This window comes from Hemibagrus wyckioides, linkage group LG21 (assembly GCF_019097595.1).
Source record: "Hemibagrus wyckioides isolate EC202008001 linkage group LG21, SWU_Hwy_1.0, whole genome shotgun sequence".
Lineage (NCBI taxonomy): Eukaryota > Metazoa > Chordata > Actinopteri > Siluriformes > Bagridae > Hemibagrus > Hemibagrus wyckioides.
The window spans coordinates 5,941,480-5,963,277 of record NC_080730.1 but is presented as its reverse complement, the minus strand read 5'-3'; the positions used below and the strand labels follow the sequence as shown (position 1 = coordinate 5,963,277).

General features: G+C 42.6%; 2 protein-coding genes across 3 annotated transcripts in view; one reads left to right on the top strand and one right to left on the bottom strand.

The window, feature by feature from the left end:
* Positions 1-8,718, bottom strand: part of ip6k1 (inositol hexakisphosphate kinase 1) — a 33,412-nt gene extending 24,694 nt beyond the window's left edge. The window contains exon 1 of the mRNA XM_058374295.1: positions 7,767-8,718. The gene's annotated coding sequence lies outside the window, so the exon portion shown is untranslated. The remainder of the gene's footprint in view (positions 1-7,766) is intronic.
* Positions 8,719-10,404: 1,686 nt separating this feature from the next.
* Positions 10,405-21,742, top strand: ccdc66 (coiled-coil domain containing 66). 2 transcript variants are annotated; one of them, XM_058374294.1, is made up of 19 exons: positions 10,405-10,557; positions 12,087-12,145; positions 12,238-12,275; positions 12,379-12,724; positions 12,802-12,886; positions 14,187-14,293; positions 14,489-14,589; positions 15,735-15,818; positions 16,155-16,286; positions 16,897-17,120; positions 17,509-17,593; positions 18,116-18,277; positions 19,089-19,242; positions 19,317-19,409; positions 19,798-20,240; positions 20,337-20,374; positions 20,585-20,790; positions 21,050-21,171; positions 21,268-21,742. In XM_058374294.1, exons 1-19 carry the CDS (start codon positions 10,547-10,549, stop codon positions 21,361-21,363), a joined length of 2,586 nt encoding a protein of 861 aa, XP_058230277.1. In that variant the 5' UTR covers positions 10,405-10,546; the 3' UTR covers positions 21,364-21,742. The 2 variants fall into 2 exon arrangements, with proteins under 2 accessions (XP_058230277.1, XP_058230276.1); XM_058374293.1 differs by having other exon boundaries at positions 15,735-15,857; positions 21,268-21,740.
* Positions 21,743-21,798: the final 56 nt, after the last annotated feature.

Below are 21,798 nucleotides of genomic sequence, written 5' to 3'. Positions count from 1 at the left end.
ATTGCACTCTGGTTCCTCCAGTGAGGATGCAGAGAGACGCTGTACTTCTCGGTCCAGCGTGGTTTTCCCAACACTGGTTACTTGCTTCAAGTCAAAGGAATTAGGAGGGTAATTTAAGGTTTGCTGCGAGCCGGGGTGAGCGTGTGAGACCAGGAGGGATCCTATAACACCGGTGCTAAATTATCTCGGTTCGGATCTCTACGACACGAAGTTAAGGCCCTTGCTGTGCAGGCCGCCGCTCGGTCCTCAGTGGACAGTGAAAGTGCAGCTGAGAGTTCCTGTGGCTGCTCAGACAGAATAACAGAGGGAGTGGTTTAGACAAAGGGAGGGGAAAAGGAAAGCAGGGGCTCAGGCTGAATGAAGTCGTGAGACGGACACAAGTAGGACTAGCTCTCTAAGCCTCTTTCCTGCGGTGACCGTCCTGTTTGCAGGCAGGGATGTTAGATTAGAGTCCGTCAGCCACTTTGGAGCTCCTCTCTGATTACCAGCTATGCGGCATTATAGAGCTAAATATAGTCCTGGCGATCAAGGGACGAAGTGCAAATCGGGGTGCCATCAAAGCGGTCAAAGGGAGCAACGGTCGGTCAGATGGGGAACACATTTTTTTTTAACTACTTTATATTGGCAAAAGACATGAGCAAATATGCTGATGGGTAAAAAAGGAATCCAACCAATCTTTGGTTCTGTTCATACCCATAGCAAGGACAAGAATTTCTGCTAGAAGGAAAATAACCCCACAGTTGTATTGTTGGTCCACTAGACGTTAATCCAGAAGGAGAGCACTTAATTAGGAAACGCACAAAATATTCCACTTTCCCTAAAAGACACATTCAATTCACTGGAGCTAGGAAGCAACAAGTTAAGCCACCAGCAAAGTACATGCCTAAATAATCACATGCACCTCAAACTACACTATTTGGCTAAGTACCACCATTACTCTATAAATAGTTTCCTGAAATACCTGAATAAGCCTGCATTTAAAAAACAACAAAACAAGGTACTCGCATCCAAATTCCTTCCTTCTTTAATTCCGTGCTCGGTCTTTGGCCCGAGTCTGACACTCGCGCGGCGTGATATCAGACAATCATCTGAGAAGGAAAAGTAATCTGGCTTCTACCACTGTTTTCAGCTGCTGGAGGATGTGTGTGTGTTTTTATATACATGAAAGTGAGGCTTGATGATGTGGTTTCTGACACTAAAAATGTCATAAGGGAAGTACAGGGCACTGGACCTGAGACTGGGGCGGAAGTTCTACCCTTGTAATCCTGAGCATGCTGCCAAAACTACACTAGTGTGGCTCAAATCCAAGAGCCTGAATGGCCCAGTCGAAGCTTAAACCTCGATCTGATGTGATTTACCAAGACGAATCGATAAAAATATTAGGATCCAGATGTGAATGGCTCATAGAAGACTTCGACAGCAGCCAAAGGTTGTTTTTGACTAAGATGGCTGAATGGCACAATTCTTCAATTCTGTCCTGGGTGTACTGGTGTGAGGTGGGAATACAGCCTTAGTGAGATGGCAGTCCATTTCAGGGCACCACGGACACACTCATTCATGCAAAGGCATAAACACAGCGAATACATTATAATCAAGAACCTTAGAGGAAGACACAGGGAGAAATCGTCACAGACAACAACCCAAGCAGTGCTGAACCAGAGACCCTGGAGTTGTGATGCAGTAAATGTGCCACCATGCCACTTATCTCCAGCACAAAACAAAAACAAAAAAGAGGAAACCTGAAAAACCAGCTCGAACTCCATTTGGTGTTAGGAGGAAGTTATTTAAAACCTATAAAGATGTCTTTAAGGTTTAAGAGAAAAGCGTTCACGCCGGATGAATGTGGTCAGGTGTTTGTACTCGAGGCCATGCTAAATCCATTTAACATCAATCAGCTGTGAGCACACGAGGCCATGTCCACGTACGACTTCTAAATAAACACGAGACCACAAGACACACTTAACAAGTGGGGAAAACAACATGGGATCAATCAGCACAAATGTTAACCACTTCCCCTTGCTTACATCCTAACCGCAGCCTGTCAGGAAGATTTAGAGAAGCTGGAACACCGAAAAAAAAAGCCAATCAATTTCCGAAAGGCGTTCTCGTCCCGAAAGCACAAACATGCAATCAAGCATTCCTGTGAATATGCAGAGTAGATGCTTAATGACTTCCTGCAAAACATCTCTTTTTCTTTCCAAATGGTTCTGAGGAAATTGTAAATCCAGACCGAAAGAAGAGCCAGGGAATCCTGGTCTGGTTAAAACTCAAACGCATACCAGATTTTAAACACTGAAAAGAGCAGAGGATTAAGCAGGCATGCAACATGGAAGACATTACATTATGCAACGCTGCTGGCTTCGAACATTCGTTCATTGTTGGAGGAAAGTATTTGGTCCGAGCGCCGAGCGTGGAGATATGTAGTCGTGTTTAAGGGAGGGATCCATCTGCAGTTCTTCATCACTGCAGACAGTGTTTTCTTTGCCATGTTCCTGTAGACTCGGCTCCAGAATTATTGGCACTCTCAGTGACATAGAGGATTATAGAAGATGACTCGGTGCTTGGTGTCCATAAAAAATCTTGCTAAAATTATCTGTAATAATCATGCATGCTTCAACTGATTATACGATTAAAGGAACAATCCACCTTGAGAGACGCATTTAGTGATTCTGATGCTAATTTCTCGTTTGCTCGGATGAGAAGGTACCAGTTTGTGAGTCATGGTGTTTGGTCATCGCTATGCATAATTAAATGCGTAACATTAGATTGGAGAAACTGTTTATAATAACCGTCGAGGTTTGTTGTGCTGCCAAAATAAATTAGCTCACCACTTTGCAGGACTGTTAAATGTTAATGAGGGTGGATGTAATGTAGACGACAAACGTCAGTCTCCAAGTTGCATCATGCCATGCAGCTGTGTGACACACTTGTGCCGAGTTATGGCAGGGACTCGGCTACGGGATCTAGGAGATGATGAGTGCCGTGGGGTTGATGGCGGTATTAGCATGAAAGTTGAAGCTTTGGAACTGTATCTTGTTGACCAGAGTGTACAGATGAGGAGCAGAGAAGTTAATTATACATAAAGTGTAGAGCTCAGTGGTAGACGTCTAATCAGAATGATGCCAGTGAGTTACCAATATTGGGCCCCTGAACAAGGCCCTCAACTGCTCAGTTGTGTAAAAGAGATAAGTCCTTCTGGATAATTGCGTCTCCCAAATGCCGTGAATGTAAATGAACACACGTCATTGTTCCCCAAAAAATTTCACAAGCTGTCTGCATCTCTTTTGGTCCCTCATAAAACACACCATGTCATGAACCTGAGACAAATCAACAAATGCATTTATGCTGCCTCAGCACTGAGAAGGCACGATAACAATAGTGGCGGCCAAGAAGCTAAAGAGTACACAGTGACTGTTTCAGCAGCTATGCATGACGCCTAAGAGAATCGCAGCCAAGACTCGAAGGTCCACGAAGGTCATAATGCCCATGAAAGGAGAACGAATGAAAACAGAGGGCTCTGGGAAATGCTTGCTGCACGCCCCCCTGGCCTTAACGGGTTGGCAGACGCAGTCCTGCCAAGGGTCATGTTCATGGTACCCGGCAGGCAAAAAAGGAGGGAGCCGCTGACACCATCGGGAGGATGAACATTCTCAGCATGCTAGTCACCCGGCTGGCATAAAAGAGTTCACAGAGGTCCACTTTCATCGCCCATGTCTTGGCCCATGACGCAAAGGTTTGAGCAGCGATAATGGGACAGCATGCAAATGCTCATCAGGATTATCAGTAACCGTTGTGCGTTATACATCTCATTAGGAATTCTTCCCACGTTATGAGTAGTTAAAAAACACGTGATTGTGAAAAGCAGGCATGTTGCAATTCAATTAAGTTGTATTATTCTACAGTAAGATATCAGCAATATAGCTTCTTATGTCTATAGTAACGGATAACACGATTAATAAGCTTATAATGCTTTATGATATACAAGCTAAAGCTGTAGTGAAATTATACTGTTAAAGATTCTCACGGAAAAACACGATGGAGGTGGAAAGTGAGGTTACTGTTACACACCGGAGTTTCTTAGAACAGAAAATCCCAAAGTGTTTTATTCCTCTTACACCACAGGAATTTGCCAAACTCTGTAAACCAAGTTACTTCCTATTATCTCTTGTGCACTCCTATCATAAACGATCCTGCAGGTGATCCTCTGTGTTTTTTATTTGTGATTCTGCCCCAGATATGAAACCGGAGACACAAAATACGAGCTTCTCCTCCTGTAGTAATGTTATTTGCTGTCTGGATGTCTGGGAGGAGCTGGGTAAACAAATTTATCCTGGAGGTCCCCCTGATAAACTAATCCGATCCAAAGAGCTGCAGTGTTGTAGAAAAATAAACAACACCTCCTGACTGATCAGAGGTAGGAAGTGGCAACCGTCAGCTAGAGGTGACTTTTTAGACAGCTAATTTACCCTTCGGGTATTTTCGGCAGAACATTTATGTGGTCTTTGAAAACGTGTCTGAACAGCTGAAATAATCAGATCAGCAAACGCAGCAAGGGAAAAGACAGAACAGATCCAATCAGAGAAATTGCCATACCAAAAAAAAGTAAAAAAAATAAAAATAAAAACAGGGTATAAAGTTGTTCGTCTGCACTCAGTGTTTCCCCGTCGTACTCCGAGGTCTGTTCCTCTGAGGTCTTCACAGTGTATCCTTGCATTGTCATTGCGAGTTTTATGGCAGCTGGCCAGCTTCTAAATCCATTTGGAGACGCTCGGCCTGTTCCATTACTCTTTAGTTGGTTATGGTAAAAGATCCAGAAGAGAGACTACGTTTTAAAAATAAACACCAATTAGGTTACGCAGAATTAACCAGGCTATATCCGCTGCTAATATTAATAGGTCAAAGTAGTATGTAGTGCAATACCCAGGAGAAATTTCGTTTTCATTAGAAAATATATATGGGGAACAAAAGTTTTAGCCTGCTATTGAATGTTTGTGGATGTTAAAAGTAATTAATGGAAAATGAGTTCGTAAATACAGCATATATTCGGCGCACGCTGCTATAACTTAACCAAGTTATAATGAATTAAACAGTGGTGTTCATGCCGGATGAATCAACTACACCGTCTTGTCTAAAGTGTGTCCGGTGTAGTAAGCGTTTACTTTGAAATTCTAAGAAATGCCCATATGTGTATGTTATGTCGTACTGTGTGTGATATCATTTTTAAAGGTTACATATATCGTCCTATAGTATGCGTGTTCATGATATAGAGTTGGTCCAGTATAAAAACACATTGTTTGATATCCATATAACCATAGCTTTTAGCAAACCTACCTGTTTATTCTTATTTATATGGAATATTATATTTCCCAATAATTTGACCAATTCCCACACAGCAGTTAGATCAGTTTGCTTCTTGTAATTTTTCGTCTCCCGCCAAGAAAAGCCAAAGAAAACACCCCATGAAACTCGGGTTTTCCGTCTCAACTTCCATACTAATCGCTGCTGTGGAAGCGAAGTCAGTTATTGCTCATAAAATTTCGCTGTACGTTGTTGCTGTGTGGTCCAAAAAGTTCTACGAATGTTTAAAGCTCACTACAGTGAACGGAACCAATAGCTAGCTACCCACGGATGTAACTGTAAAAGAGCTTTAAGTCGCTTATTATACGCTCTTACAGGGCAGACAAAAGACATGCATCCATGCAAACGATCATTGTTTTTTCTAATTTGTACGTCGAACGTGACGAGCCGTCATCGTTACAAATTTCCACATTACAAGATCACGAATGCCGCACAAGCCAGCTACCAACTGGGAAGGATAACATCTAACCTGTTCTTCCTGTTCTCACGTATGTTATAGCAGCAATAAACAGTCGTTCTCTCATCAGCTTCTCCTTTTCTAACAAGACAAAAGGCACCTTGTCCCATTACCAGCAAAGCCGTAAAGTTTCCCATCATATACGGCCTGTACGTTTTTCTTTGATAGCTAACTACGCGTTTTTAATGTGTTTATTATTAGATTGTGTGGCGCGTCTGATGTACAGGTCCTCGTGAATGTGCTGTTACTGTAGAACAACTCCTACTGCTGTCTGAGCTTCGGTTATAGAAGATGAACATCGGTTATAGAAGATGAACATCTGACTCATCAAATTCATGAATTTCTTCACAGGACTGTGTGTTTAACAGGCTACAGCACTTCCGTTTCTATCCTTCCATTTGCAACTGTGTGTGTTAAGACATCTCATAATTCATGCACACACATGCTTTTTTAAAAATGCATGGATGTATACACCGATCAGGCATAACATTATGAGCAGTGAGAGGTGAGGTGAATAACACTGATCATCTCCTCAGCATGGCACCTGTTAGTGGGTGGGATATATTAGGCACCAAGTGAACATTTTGTGCTCAAAGTTCGATGGGTTAGAAGCAGGAAAAATGGACAAGCGTAAGGATTTGAGCGAGTTTGACAAGGACCAAATTGTGATGGCTAGACGACTGGATCTCCAAAACTGCAGCTTTTGTGGGGTGTTCCTGCTCTGCAATGGTCAGTATCTATCAAAAGTGGAGGGAAGGAAGGAACAGAGGTGAACCAGCAAAAGGGTCTTTGGTGGCCAAGGCTCACTGATAGACGCGGGGAGAGAAGGCTGACCCGTGTGGCCCAATCCAACAGACGAGCTACTGGTGCTGAAGAAGTTAATGCTGGTTTTGTGTCAGAAAACACAGCGTATGACGGGTCAGCAAAAAGGGGGACCAACACAATATTAGGCAGGTGGTCATAATATAATGCCTGATGCCGAAGGTTATAGTGAAGTGCACAGCCGGATTTAAAACGAAATACAATACCAAGCTATACCCCTTGACCAAACACAATCACCATCATCATCACCATCCTGCGTTAAAAATAGACCCTCTTCTGAATCATAAACACTTCCGGGAGATGCATTTTGATGAGCAATGTGTCTTTGTTGTTGTTTTTTCGTGCCTTACCTCATGACCCCTGTCTGAATTCATCCACACAGCATCGGCTCTCAAATAAATATACACAAACACCTACATAACGACATTATAACCACGTTTGTCTTTCTCTACTTATCCGCAGATCTCATCAAGCTCGGCTGCAGAAAGCTGTGTACAAAACCTACAGATCACCTTCATAACCTACTGTAATAAAACAAAAAAACAAAAAATAGCTCAGCTAGCACAACTAGCACGTTAGTATATCTGAAAGAATAGCAAAACAAAACACCAACCTGACCCATAACAGGGTGTGTTTTTATTTATAAGCCTCATTTCAATCATTAATAACATGAGGTAGAGAGAGACTAATATTAGAGGAGCTTTATAACGTCCTGCATGGAAGTAACGGGGGGGGATTAATAACGAAGACTCTAGCACAGAATGCAGGCGATTTTTAGAATAAGTAAATAAATAAATAACAAATACAGAATATTATATATATTAACAACACCAGATGTCCCGTTTCAACTAACATGTATTTGCACGAGCTCAAAGTGAGAGGACGCAAACTGTTAGCTAGCTGTGCTATTCCTTTAAAAAAAAACACTAAAATTATAGTATACATTCCCATTTAGACAACATTTTTATCGTAAAATAAAAAAATGATGAAGCTAAATAAAAACATTATTATACAAGCCAGGTGATGCAGGGAAAGGGGGGGGGGGCAAACAAGTTGCTAAGTAATGAATCATAACCTGCTAGCATTAGCCATGCTAAACTCCATTAGTCAGCTAGTAACATATACTTACTATTTGAAGCTCTTCTTTCTGCTGGACTTTGTTGGTCTGAATTTAATTATTATTCAGTCAACCAGGTGTGGGCAGCAGGTTTACTGGAGAGGTCGGTCCGGCTGAAGTGCCCGTGAAGTCCGTTCGGTTGCTAATGCTAACACTAATGCTAAAGCAAGCGGGTCGTTACATTGTATAACTGCGTTATTAAGCGTTAGTAAACATGAACACGTGAAAAAGATGAACAGCGATGAGATAAAGAAATAACGTCAACTGGACCGGTTTGGTTTTCTTGTTTTCTCAGCGATATTGGTTCATCTAGCATGCTTAGCGCTAGTTAGCTATCCTGAACAAGAAAGGGCTGTCGGTTTCCGCTGTATGGGGAAAATAAGAACATCATTGCAATTAGCTAATAAGTATATATATTAGCTATTGTTTCCGAGAAACAATTAGATAATGCGCTTTCCTGATGATAGAAACCTGGCTAGCTATTCAGTTAGCTATTTAGCTAGCTGTTTCCTACAGTGGTTCATATCCAGCTAAACAACAGGGGACTTTTAGTTAACCGGCTACAGCAACTAGAGAAGTGACAGGTTATCATAACACCTAAATATTAGCTTTAACATTAGCTCCAGCTAACTAACTAGCTCTCAGTTCTTTCCTCCAGATCCTCCAAAACCGGTAGCAGACTAGCCTTAGACTCATCTGCTTTCTAAGTATTTTTATTTATCTATAAACCTGACAGTAACACTAGTGACTCGAGTTTCTTCTAAACTACTTTCAGTCTAACATCCAACTTTGGTCAAAAAATAAAAAATAAAAATAAAGCCCTAAAAGCACAGCAGCCCTGGAGCTCCAGGAGTCCTGACTGAAAGCTACATCATCTCTTCCTGCTGCAGTGTGTAAAGAGCAGCACAGATCCGTGTTCCTGAGCCCCGGTGTTCCGCCACCTTCACTCCGCACTATGAGAGCCGCTGCTGCCCTCCGCTGGGGCATTTCAGCTCTCACACACAGAAGCTGTCCTACTGCCCTCCACTGGGTCATTTCACCTCTCATAATCAAACACTGCCCTCCACTGGGGCAGTTCATCTCTCAGGACAGCACTACTGCCCTACTGCCCTCAACTGGGGCATTTTATCTCTCAGGATACCACTTCTTCCCTACTGCCTTCCGCTAGGACATTTCAGCTCTCACATACAACTACTGCCCTACTGCCCTCCGCTAGAGCATTTCAGCTCTCACATACAACTACTGCCCTACTGCCCTCCGCTAGAGCACTTCAGCTCTCAGGACAGCACTACTGCCCTACTAACCTCCACTGGGGCATTTCATCTCTCAGGACAGCACTACTGCCCTCAACCAGGGCATTTTATCTCTCAGGACAACACTACTGCACTACTGCCCTCCATTGGGGCATTTCATCTCTCAGGACAGCACTACTGCCCTACTGCCCTCAACTGGGGCATTTTATCTCTCAGGATACCACTTCTGCCCTACTGCCTTCCGCTAGAACATTTCAGCTCTCACATACAACTACTTCTGCCCTTCATTGGGGCATTTCATCTCTCAGGACAGCACTACTGCCCTACTGCCCTCCATTGGGGCATTTTATCTCTCAGGACACCACTACTGCCCTACTGCCCTCCGCTAGGACATTACAGCTCTCACACACAACTACTGCCCTCCGCTAGGGCATTTCAGCTCTCACACACCACAGCTGTCTTACTGCCCTCAACTGGGTCATTTCACCTCTCGTTCTCCAACACTGCCCTCCATTGGGTCTTTTCATATCTCATACTCCAACACTGCCCTGCTGCCCTCCATTGGGGCATTTCATCTCTCTGGACACCACTACTGCCCTACCACCCTCCACTAGGACATTACAGCTCTCACACACAGCTACTGCCATCCGCTAGGGCATTTCAGCTCTCACACACAACTACTGCCCTCCACTAGGGCATTTCAGCTCTCACACACCACAGCTGTCTTACTGCCCTCAACTGGGTCATTTCATCTCTCATTCTCCAACACTGCCCTCCACTGGGGCATTTCATCTCTCAGGACACCAACACTGCCCTACTGCCCTCCGCTAGGACATTTCAGCTCTCACACACAACTACTGCCCTCAGCTAGGGCATTTCACCTATCGCACACAACAATTGCCTTTCTGCCCTCCACTGGGGCATTTTATCTCACAGGACACCATTACTGCCCTTCGCTGTGGCATTTCGGCTCTCATACACCACAGCTGCCATTCTGCCCTCAGCTAGGGCACTTCTCCTGTCGCACACAATAACGGCATTACTGCCCTCCACTAGGGCATTTCATCTCTCAGGACACCACTACTGCCCTTTGCTGGGGCATTTCAGCTCTCATACACCACAGCTGCCATTCTGCCCTCAGCAGTAGTTATAGTTAATAATTAAAAAGTCATTCAGTTTGTGTAAGTGAAGTTTAACTTAGCGCCCAGTAGGTGTCAGTAAAGCACCATCTTACAAACGAAAACAGCTAACAGAGACGACGAGGAAAAAACGGCTTAATCTCAAATCACACATAGTGTACTACGTAGGCTGCATTCGTTCCCTGTGAACAATTTATTTAATTACCCTATGTAGTGCACTTGAATTAAGTGGTAGAGCGCGATTCGGGATTGAGCCAGCGCAACGGTTATCTAAACACCGGTGTTAGGTTGGTAGTAGCAACCGAAGTAGCGACACGAAGGTTCATCAACACCTTATAAATTTGGTGTTTATAAATATTTATAAACGTTTATGGAAGCTCAATGTGTGCAAAATTAAATAATGAATCTGGGGTGAGTGCATTTTCATATATAGTGTTTGGATTTAAGGTTTATTTAAATTTACTTGCTAGCTTGCTGTGTAGATCAACAACGGCGTCGCGTTCAGAGTCTGGGTTTATTATAACGCTCTTATCCAATTAACTTAATTAGTTTAATTAACTCCATAGCTTAATTAATGTGTTTGGTTAATACTGACCTAGTTAGGTAGCTAACGTAAACACGTTGGTTATAAGTCACTTAGGTAGCTAATTCTTTTCACATTAGATTAGATCAGATTGGATTAGCGAAATTCACATAATGTGCTTGAAAATTAAAATAGTTTAAAATATATATATTAATTAGTTATCCGATCACGTGGTATGAGTATTTAAATGTTTTTTCTTTGTCTTTTTGTTAATAACAATATTTTTTAGAAATTATTTTTGACTATTTCTGGTTCTTTATTTCTCTTTTTCTTTCGTACGTCACACGAAATCCCTTTGTTTTGCAATTGAAATGTATGACATTTTTTTTTAATGTCTCTCAATATTGTCCTATTTATAAATGACTCTGTAATTACAGACATATAACTGATTCAGCAAAAGAACGAAAGAAAGAAAAGCTGTGAAATTACACCCATCAGGCACAACATTATGACCACCTGTCTAATATTGTGTTGGTCCCCCTTTTGCTGACCCGTCATGCACTGTGTATTCGGACACCTTTCTGTCAGAACCAGCATTAACTTCTTCAGCAGTTTGAGCAACAGTAGCTCGTCTGTTGGATCGGATCACACGGGCCAGCCTTCTCTCCCCACGTGGATCAATGAGCCTTGGCCGCACATGACCCTGTCGCCGGTTCACCACTGTTCCTTCCTTGGACCACTTTTGATAGATACTGACCACTGCAGACCGGGAACACCCCACAAGAGCTGCAGTTTTGGAGATGCTCTGATCCAGTGGTCTAGCCTTCACAATGTGGCCCTTCATCAAACTCCATTTGTCCATTTTTCCTGCTTCTAACACATCAACTTTCAGGACAAAATGTCCACTTGCTGCCTAATATAGTTATATTCGTAAAGCACTTTTAACAATACATATTCTCACTAAGTGGTTAAGGCTCTGGATCGTTGACCAGAAGATCGGGGCTCAAACCTCACCACCACCAAACTGCCACCGTTGGGCCCATGAGCAAGGTCCCCAACCCACCCTGCTTCAGGGGTGCTACATCATGGCTGACCCTGCACTCTGACCCCAACCCCTAAGGATGGGATATGTGAAGAAAGGATTTCACTGTGCAGTAATGTATATGTGACAAATAAAGACAACTTAAGCAGCTTTACAGAAATCCAGATGTAGCTTTAGATCTCTCATGACCAAAACCAGAGGTAATAGTGTTGAGGAAAAGTCTTTATAATAAGGATGTACAGTGTGAGTATATTTTGAGTCCTGTGATGAGCACAGGTCAGTCTTTGTGAATGCAGCAGCAGTGTCCAAGTGAGATTAACCACTCAAGCAAGATTGAGACTTTTGTGTTTTTCTGTTCTTTTCATTTGTCAACAGTGATGGCCTTATGTTTGAACTTGAGAATGGGAAGCCCAAGCTTGTGTTGGACCACTGTGGTAAATACAACTTCATTAATTATGCTTTTTGAGTGTGTTACTGTTACGAGTTACTGTTATATTGATTGTGTATTTTCCTTTTCTCACATCAGGTGAGTCAAAGGCCTCCAGTAAGATGGGATTATGCCAGGTAATTATGTGGTGCATTTAATTTTTTTCCCCCCACATATGGACCTTGAAATAGAGAATTTTATCTTCATATACTGTCTAAATAATGTTTCTGCTCATACCAGGTTCCTCAGAAGAACAGACCACTGAAAGCCACAGCCACCTCCAAACAGGGTCCTAAAGAAGAGCAAAGATGGCAGAGAGACAGGAAGTGCAGAGACACCGGAGGTGTAAATCACGCCGAACATGGCAGCCGAAAGGGCAAAACAACGAGCAGGGCGGATCGCTGCAGCGTCATCGGGGTGGTCAGAGTGCAGTCAGACAGCAAAACCAAGTCCACCAACGAAACGTCTACCGTCCCAGAGAAGAGTTTAGTGTGTTTAACTCAAGAACAGCTTCAGCAGATACTCAACAGCATCAAGGCATCGGGGCAAAACGTCCAAGACGACTCTACAGCTTGCAACCAGAACGGTGAGGGTTTGAGTTGGTGAATGTTGTGCATCGTTCTCAGTGTAGTGCTGTATAAACTGACGCTGTCACACTAACAGGAGCAGCTACAAAAGAAGAAGAAGAAACTGAAACACTGACTAGTGCAACTGTAGAAGAACAGCAAGAAAAAGGAAATGAGGAAAAGTAAGTTCACTGTTCAGAATTATAAAAGACATTTTGCTCACCAGGGTCTGATTAGGTGTGAGGAAATCGCACTTAAATGTTTCGTTTCATTTTTACCTTGTTCCTGTCTACCAGGGAAGATCATGAGCAAAATATAACAAATGTGGTGATACATATTTAAAGGTGCAGTTTGTAATGTTTAGAAGCATTCCTATACAGACACTTATATTGCCAAAAGTTTTGGGACATCCCATACTTTTATCCGTAGGGTTTAATTTGGAGGTGTTCCGCCCTTTGCAGCTATAAAAGCTTCAACTCTTCTAAGAAGGCTTTCCACAAGGTTTAGGAGTGTGTTTATGGAAATTTTTGACCATTGGTTTAGAAGCGCATTTGTGAGGTCAGACACTGATGTTGGACGAGAAGGTCTGGCTCGCAACCTCTGCTCTAATTCATCCCGAAGGTGTTCTATCGGGTTGAGGTCAGGATACCAAACTCACTCATCCATGTCTTTATTGACCTTGCTTTGTGCACTGGTGCGCAGTCATGGTGGAACATGTTCTCTGCCAGACAGAGAAGCATGATTGGTCACTCCAGAGAACACATCTCCACTGCTCTAGAGTCCAGTGGCGGCATGTTTTTCTCCACTGCATCTGATGCTTTGCATTGCACTTGGTGATGCAAGGCTTGGATGCAGCTGCTCGGCAATGAAAACCCATTCCATGAACCTCTCTACGCACCGTTTTCTCACTGTAGTGAGGAAATATTATGAATGGACTTGGTGGCAACCGATCACAGTACCAGGTTTGAATTCACTGAGCTCTCGAGAGCGACTCAGTCTTTCACAAATGTTTGTAGAAGCAGTCTGCATGCCTAGGTGCTTCAGTTTATACACCTGTGGCCATGGAAGTCATTGGAACATCTGAATTCAATGATTTCGAGGGGTGTCCCAAAACTTTTGGCAATATGTAATTGTCTGGCTTTTCAAGTAGTATTAAAGTAGTTTGAAAAGAAAAAAAAAAAGTAATTTGGAAGACAGGAGTTGGGTGGAATGGAAAGACCAATTTTATCATCATTTCATTCACTGTGCATGCAGCAGTAGACTAAAAAAAACATTTTAACGTCTTGTAAGGGTTATACCATGAGCCATGTTTTAGGAAGAGTCGCATTTCACCTTGCATAATTGTTACAGTCACATTTTGTCAGCTCCTCTACATATTCGGATACAGTGGGACAAAATATCAAGCACTCAGGAAGTTATATAATAAATATTCAGGACAGTGTGTAGGTGTATGCATTTGACATTGTTTTCTCTTGAAACCAGAACCCAGAGCGACTCCACCACAGCAGGCCTGTTCGGCACTCTTGGAGAACGAGAGCAGAAGAGGGACACACTCAAAGCTAAAAAAGCACAATGGAGACGAGAGCTAGGTATTAAAGTGGGGAAGTGTCTGATTGCACAATCTGTACCTGACGCTTTTGTGTAGAGTCTGACACGTCATTTAATATTGATCGCGACTTTGTAGAGAAAGCCTGGAAGCCGGAGCGATAAAGATGGACTGCTTCGTGTTGGAGTGCTTTAGATGGCGCGATGTGGTTTAGTGCATGTTTTCTGTTTACGGACAGATGAGCAGATGGCACTTAAAAAGCAGCAGAAAGAGAGCGCAGAGAGGGAGCAATGCAGAGGCACGGAAGCTGGAACCAGATCAAGTGACCAGCTATCAGGGGTAAGCCATGACGCAGAACCGTTTTCTTTTTCCGAGATGTGTGAAGTAATTCAACATGTGGTGATCCTCCTACTGAACATGTTAGTATTTGAGTTAAAACATCATACTGAACCTTGTGCTCCTGCTTGTACTTACTTATACCGCTGTTGAATCTGAGATATTTAGCAGTTTAGCAGATCGGTTTCTAGTTTCGTGTAACAATGACACACTAAAAAATGTTTTTTTGGTCTTATTAACATTAAGAAAGAAAATATCAGGCTATAACATAAGTCTTAATAGGCACTAACTTGCATGAAACATTCTCACAATGTGGCCCACATAATTCCCCATAGAAAAAGAAAAAACAATATTTACACTGCCACTGGTCAATCACTGAGTTATTCAAGGCCTAACATTTCTTTACCAAAACCCCCCAGACTATATACACCGATCAGGCATAACATTCTGAGCAGTGACAGGTGAAGTGAATAAGACTGATGATCTCCTCATCATGGCACCTGTTAGTGGGTGGGATATATTAGGCAGCAAGTGAACATTTTGTCCTCAAAGTTGATGTGTTAGAAGCAGGAAAAATTGGAAAGAGTAAGGATTTGAGCGAGTTTGACGAAGGGCCAAATTGTGATGGCTAGACCACTGGATCAGAACATCTCCAAAACTGCAGCTCTTGTGGGGTGTTCCCGGTCTGCAGTGGTCAGTATCTATCAAAAGTGGTCCAAGGAAGGAACAGTGGTGAACCGGGGACAGGGTCATGGACGGCCAAGGCTCATTGATCCACGTGTTGAACGCAGACTGGCCCGTGTGATCCGATCCAACAGACGAGCTACTGTTGCACAAATTGCTGAAGAAAATAATGCTGGTTCTGATAGAAAGGTGTCAGAATACACAGTGCATGACGGGTCAGGGCTGTTTTGGTATGGACCAACACAATATTAGGCAGGTGGTCATAATGTTATGCCTGGTCAGTGTATATAGTGGGGATATCTTAACATGCAGTAACAGTTCACATATTGCATATTTCAGCTCAAAGAAGTGTCTTATAACAGTTAATGCAGCTCTAGGCTTCCTCCTGTACGGATATTATTGTGGCTTCAGTATTTTTTATTTTTTTGTCAGTAGAATTATAGCCATCTAATTTCTCTAAACAGGTACAAGAGGACAGAACAAAACGGACTGATGGCGAAATCGCTAATAAGCAGCCGCCAGCTCCTCATACACACAGCAACATGAAGGTTCTTCCCTCTGCTATCCGCTCCGCGTTTGTACTGGGGGTAATGTTTATTCATGTTCCTGCTTGAAGACATCAATCAAAAGTACAACACACTGACACACTTATGTATGTTCAGTCTCCCTTTTAGACAGAAGTGTGATGGTTAATTATGTAAACGTAAGTGCATAACATTTGGTGCCATCATCTTTGCGGTACTAAAATGCATAATAGGATTGATATCAAAAGATTTCCAGGTCAGTCCAAAACACCAGCTTTGTGTAGAACTATGGCTTTGTCATAAAGGGCCCCCTAACCCCCTGCCCAAGTAAGTCTGATCTTGTATTTGATATCTGGTTAGGAAGCCGCACCACTGGAGCATGCGTTCAGTGAAGAGAAGAAGGAGCAGCAGAGACGCTGGTTGCAGGATTTGGAACAGCAGAGAGAGGAAACCAAACTGCGCAGGAAACTGGAGAAGCAGAGCCAGAGACAGGTACATCCCGTTGGACACTGCAGTTAATTCGATTTAGTTATTCCTGTACGATTGATTACTCTCACCATCCACTTTATAATGAACACTGGGACACCTGTATATTCATGTTTTGATAAAATGATAAAATTAGCCAATTAGCGCAATGCAAAAAAATATGCAGAGCTTGGGATATCGTTCATAAAAAAAGTGTGAGCGCTCTGACTTTGATTATGCAGTGGATATTGGTACCATATGGACTGGTCTGAGTGTTTTATATGCTGCTGATCTTCTGTTCTGTGTTTTCTCACACACACACACACACACGTCTCAAGAGTTTACACAGAATAGTGTGAGAACAAACATACATCCTGGGAATGGAGGGTCTGTGGGCTGAAACACCTTGCTGATGAGAGAGATGACTTGAGAATGAAAGGGGGATGACATGAGTGGTCTAAGCTGACAGCTTTTGAACTGGATTTGCATGAATTTATGCTGGCTGATTGAATGAGCATGCGTTCCCATTAAAATGACCACTGAGGATCTAAGTGTATGTTTATTCTACATATATGCATATTGTAATTTGGCTGCTGTAACAAGGCGTTTAAAAGTGCATACCGTTTTCTTCTCTCAGGCAGAGGATCATGAGCGCTGGGCCATGCACTTTGACTCGTTTCAGCGGCGTCTCCCTGTACAGCCTCCTTCATCTGCAGAGCTCGATATGGGCAGCTCTGTCTCCCATCATCGCGCCCCCTCTCAGGCTCTATCCACTGCCTGGGAGGCCATGAGCTCATATGGAGGGGACAGTATGGGCAGAGCCAGTGTGGACACCACTCAGGGCTTTCAGCCAAAGGCCAGGTGAACAATGACCTCTCAAAAATTACAGTGTTACATGTGTATAATGTATTATGGACATCTGGAGATAAGATTATTCAAATGGTCATGTAGGATAACTGATACTGGATTAAATCTGTACTGGTTTTCATGAACCCTGGATTGTCATTTAATAATATGGAACAGCTTTACCAGATTGAGGTAGTAAACAAAGATGTGTAATAAATATTACACATATAGATAAATAAATATTAACTGGGAAAAGATCCCTTACAGTTCTTCAATGCTAGGTTTATTGGCAGACTGCAAAACCGATATAACTGTGCATAAATCGGATTCTTAATGCAGCTGCCACTGGATGAAGATGACACTGATTTGGAAATGCTGTAAATGTAAAATGTTTTCCATGTAGCCACCTGCGTACCATGACCGCACTCCTGGATCCAGCTCAGATAGAGGAGCGTGAACGGAAGCGTGTAAAACAGCTCGAGCATCAGGTAGGCTTTAAAGTAGAAACTAATCCTTTCATTAAACAAGTGATTCCTGCATTTCTAATTCTGTAGCTTGATGTTAAGAGGGTTTTAAAAACCTGTTTCCATCTGGTTCGCACCGAAACCTAAGAATATATGTTTAGGAGTAATCACTGAAGACTTCTACTCCATTAAAAAGATCACAACCCATGACTGCAGTCTTCTCTGTAGCTGTAAGTGCATCAAAAGAGCACTTCATGTATGAATAATTGAAGATAACAAGTATCAGTTTTTCCATTATTAGAAGGTTCGTGTGCTGTCTGTATGTTCCGGCACTATTCGAGCAAAGACTGCAACTCATGGCTCAGGATAACGTGTCAAAAATGACAGTAATTGTAAAGGGGAAATTTGCTTTGCTTTATTCAGATGAAGGTTTAACTCCACCTCCTGTAATCATGACGGTATGCACATTACAAATCGACTACACTAATCACACATTGTGTACATTAATGTTGATGGAATCGCCTTGCCTCATGATCATCATACCAGCGAGCTATCGAGGCTCAGGTGGAGGAGAAAAGGCGACAGAAAGAGAAAGAGGAGGCGACTCGGCAGGCCATGGAGCAGGAGGAAGAGCGCCGAGTTGCTAAAGAGAGGGAACTTCTGCAGCAGCAGTACCTCAGGGATACTCGGCTACAGAGAGAGAAAGAGGTACAGAACAAACTCTAATATATTTTTATGTGGGAGGACTGTAAATGGTGTCAATCAGAAGGCTGAGTGCCCATGAGAATTGTTGGCACCCTCCAAAAGAAATATATATATATACACATTTTTAAAAAATTATTTTCATCAGAGCTTTTTTGAGCCTCCTGGTGGTCCAGCGGCAGGATCCCGCACTCTCATTGCCACGGCCCGGGTTCGATTCCTGGGCAGGGAGCTTAACCCAGCCACTGAAAAGTTAACTCTCAACGCCGGTCCCAAGCCCGGGTTAAATGGGAGGGTTGGGTTGGCGTAAAACGTGACAAATCGAAAACATGCGGCCCAAATGATCCGCTGTGGCAACCCTGAACAGGGAGCAACTGAAAGAATAATGTTTACTTCAGAACCTTTTTAGACCTAAATCTTTCAAAACCACTTAAGTGAGGGATTGTAGGAGATAAGGTCAAAGGTTATTTTTTAGATTGGACCTGACAACCCCTGAGCCCTGGTTTTAATGGTTTTCAAATGCAGTGAAATTTATACATTTTGTAAATTGTGGCTTAGAAATCCACATACTCTTTCAAACCCCAGACCCACTTCTGGGTTATTCATTTTGTTTATTTTCATAATTGGTGCCCACTCCAGAATTATTGGCTATACAGTACTCCATATTTTTTTCATAGCTGGCCAAGTACAAATATCTTCAGTGTCATATACCTGGGCTTTAGAATTAAAACATCATACCCTGATCTGAGACAAATCCATTTCTGTGCTTTTATGATAACAGGCAGGAAAGATGACCGTCTGTTTTATTGTATTTTAGGAGTTAAAGTCACGCAAAACAGAGGAGCTGTATTTGAGTATGCAGAGGGCATCGGAGGAAGCACAGAAAGACAAACACCTACAGAGAATTAAAGACCTGATGAAGAAAGGCCACGATGTTTCTAATCTGTTGCGGAGTGAAACTAGCTCACAGGGTAAAGAAGTAGAATAATTACATCATCTTCTCACACATTGAAAAACCATACTCACTTTTGTCCAACTGTTACAGCATTGAGTCATCAAGCTTCAGAGAGCTTGCCTACGCTGGACACTATAACAGAGGCTCCACACACAGCCAGGAAAGACATCGCCATTCAGACAGGTAACATGTTTCACAGCCAATAAGCAACAGTTCAGCAAATATTCACAAAATTGACATTTATATTGCTGTAAAAACTGACAGCAGACATACAGTTGTAACTAAGTAAATCTGAAGCTAAATTATTTGCTGAATCAGGGATTTGGGATTAATGCTGTGCCTAGCTGAGGCACAGAGATGTGTCCCAAATTTGTTTTGTTCATTTCTAAAGCTGTTTACATGCAATTGGTGACATTTTGACAGGTGTGAAGTAATTTCATGCATGCAGTTTACACAACTCTGTTATTTGTTAGTTACATTTATCCAGAAGCTCCAGTGCAAAATAAAAAGGTGATATTGCATCTTTTCTTTTAAAGCCTAATTTCTTATGTTTACTTGCATTTATAATCAGAAATAAATCCAGGTAGCCCCTCCCCTGAGACCTATGGAGGCAATCAAGCTGCAGCGGAATACAAGGCTCCTCCTAATATAAAAAGATCCCGACGTGAAGGCAGACTGGCCGAAAAGAACGGCGGAAAAGAGAACATGTGCACAGCCGTCAGAGCAGCGGATCCGTACGAAGCCTACGCTCGGACAGACAAAACCCACAGACAACAGCAGCTCAAGAAACCAGAGTGGAACACGCAGAGGCCCGGGAAAGCCTTTGTTCCTGCGTCAGAGCGATACCCTGCCGCACTGCAGAGGCACAGACAGGAGAACAGGATGCGCAGACAGATGGAACTCATGACCCTGGTAGAGAGAAACACACTTTCCAGAACGGCACAACAAGCAATACCTCCACAATCTGGAAATCCTTCTCGCATGCAACAGCACTCGAACTCTGCTCACAAGAAAGTAAGCCATTTTGGTATTTCCACGGGGTTGAGTTTGGTCATTATAATGTCCAGAAAGGTGCTGAATTTTATCTGATGTTTGTTTTTTTTTTTTAAGGATGAGGATTCGCATAGAGTACAATCTGCCAGTCAAAGGTAAATTTACTGAATCTGCTGAATAATTTCATTCTCACCCAAATAAATAAATAATCTATTTAGAAAGCTAGTAGAACATCTATTACCCATCCACGCTCGATCATTTCTCATTTAAATACATGAGAACTTAGAACCAAAGCATTTCTAAATCGTTGTTTTTATTACATACGTAATCTGGACCTTTTGCCCCATATCCTTCGTCTGCGGCAGAGTTCCCTCACCGCCAGTACCTGCAGTGAAGCACAGACTCCGGCTTCTGCCTCAATCACACGCAGAGGAAAAGTCAGAAAACCGTGGCTGGCCTCCATCATCAGACTACGTTCCATACGTGCGCACAGACGAGGTTTACCACCTGGATCCTCTCGCCCCGATATCCAGACCCGCTACACACGAAGGAGCACAGAAGATACATGCAGGTGTGTACCAAGTAAGGAATAAAACACTTTGTGGCATGCAGTTATAAGAAAATAAAAAACAAAGGGGTGGTGTGATGCAGCAGTTTTGATGTTACCACCAAGTCGGTCATTTTCTTATGACCACATGTCCTAAAGTGTTTTATTCTTATAGCAGTTACAAAGACCATTATTATAAGCTAATTAAAATTTTACATTTACATTCATTCCCTCACCCTCATTAGCACTATGGTATACATTGCATTTACTTAAATCTACTTAGATGTGAACAGTAGCAGACAGCACACCCCTCTGCTGCAGCGGGATCCTCTCTTACACCCAGAGCTGCTAAAGAGCACAGAGAGACAGCAGGCTATTCTCAAAGGCTTGTCTGAACTCAGACAGGTAAAGTACAGTGTCTCAGCAGGCTGCATTATTTTGCATATCATTTACCTGCTGCTGATGATTACATGACCAGTCTGGATGTCCGTGTATTTCCAGGGTTTGCTGCAGAAACAGAGAGAGCTAGAAACCAGCCTTAGCCCTTTAATGCAAGGGCAAAGCAGAACCCACTCACCGGCTTTCCAGCCCCCATGAGAGAACCACAAATAACCACCGAGAGTATGATGTACACCAGCACTTTCTTTTTTTCTGTCCACAGTGAACACACTGAGGATATGAACACAGCAGTTCTGGTTTCTACTGCAAAATAATCATGCACTTTATTGACCGTAATTGTTTTTAAACAGTATTTATGGAGTTCCTAAAGGTATGCTGATGTACAGCTTTTAGCTGATCTGATAAGTGTGGTTAATTTTATTGGGTAAGGTATTATTTATTGGGTTGCTAATTACAAAAGTCCAATCGAACTTCATTTATAACTTGACAATGTGAATTTCTCACCGTTTTCAACCAGGTACTTTAAGCTTTTAATGTGAATTAAAGTATTTTTGATTTTGGTAAAGTTTGTGTCTTGCTTAGACCATAACAGAACAGGGTAAAAACTTAACACCTGATAATTTACACCCACAA

What these genes read in the sequence shown, in the direction of transcription:
- ccdc66 (XM_058374293.1), top strand. An exon ending in TACAGCTTGCAACCAGAACG is followed by an intron (nt 12,725 to 12,801) that starts GTGAGGGTTTGA and finishes TCACACTAACAG; the next exon opens with GAGCAGCTACAAAAGAAGAA. An exon ending in CAAGTGACCAGCTATCAGGG is followed by an intron (nt 14,590 to 15,734) that starts GTAAGCCATGAC and finishes TTCTCTAAACAG; the next exon opens with GTACAAGAGGACAGAACAAA.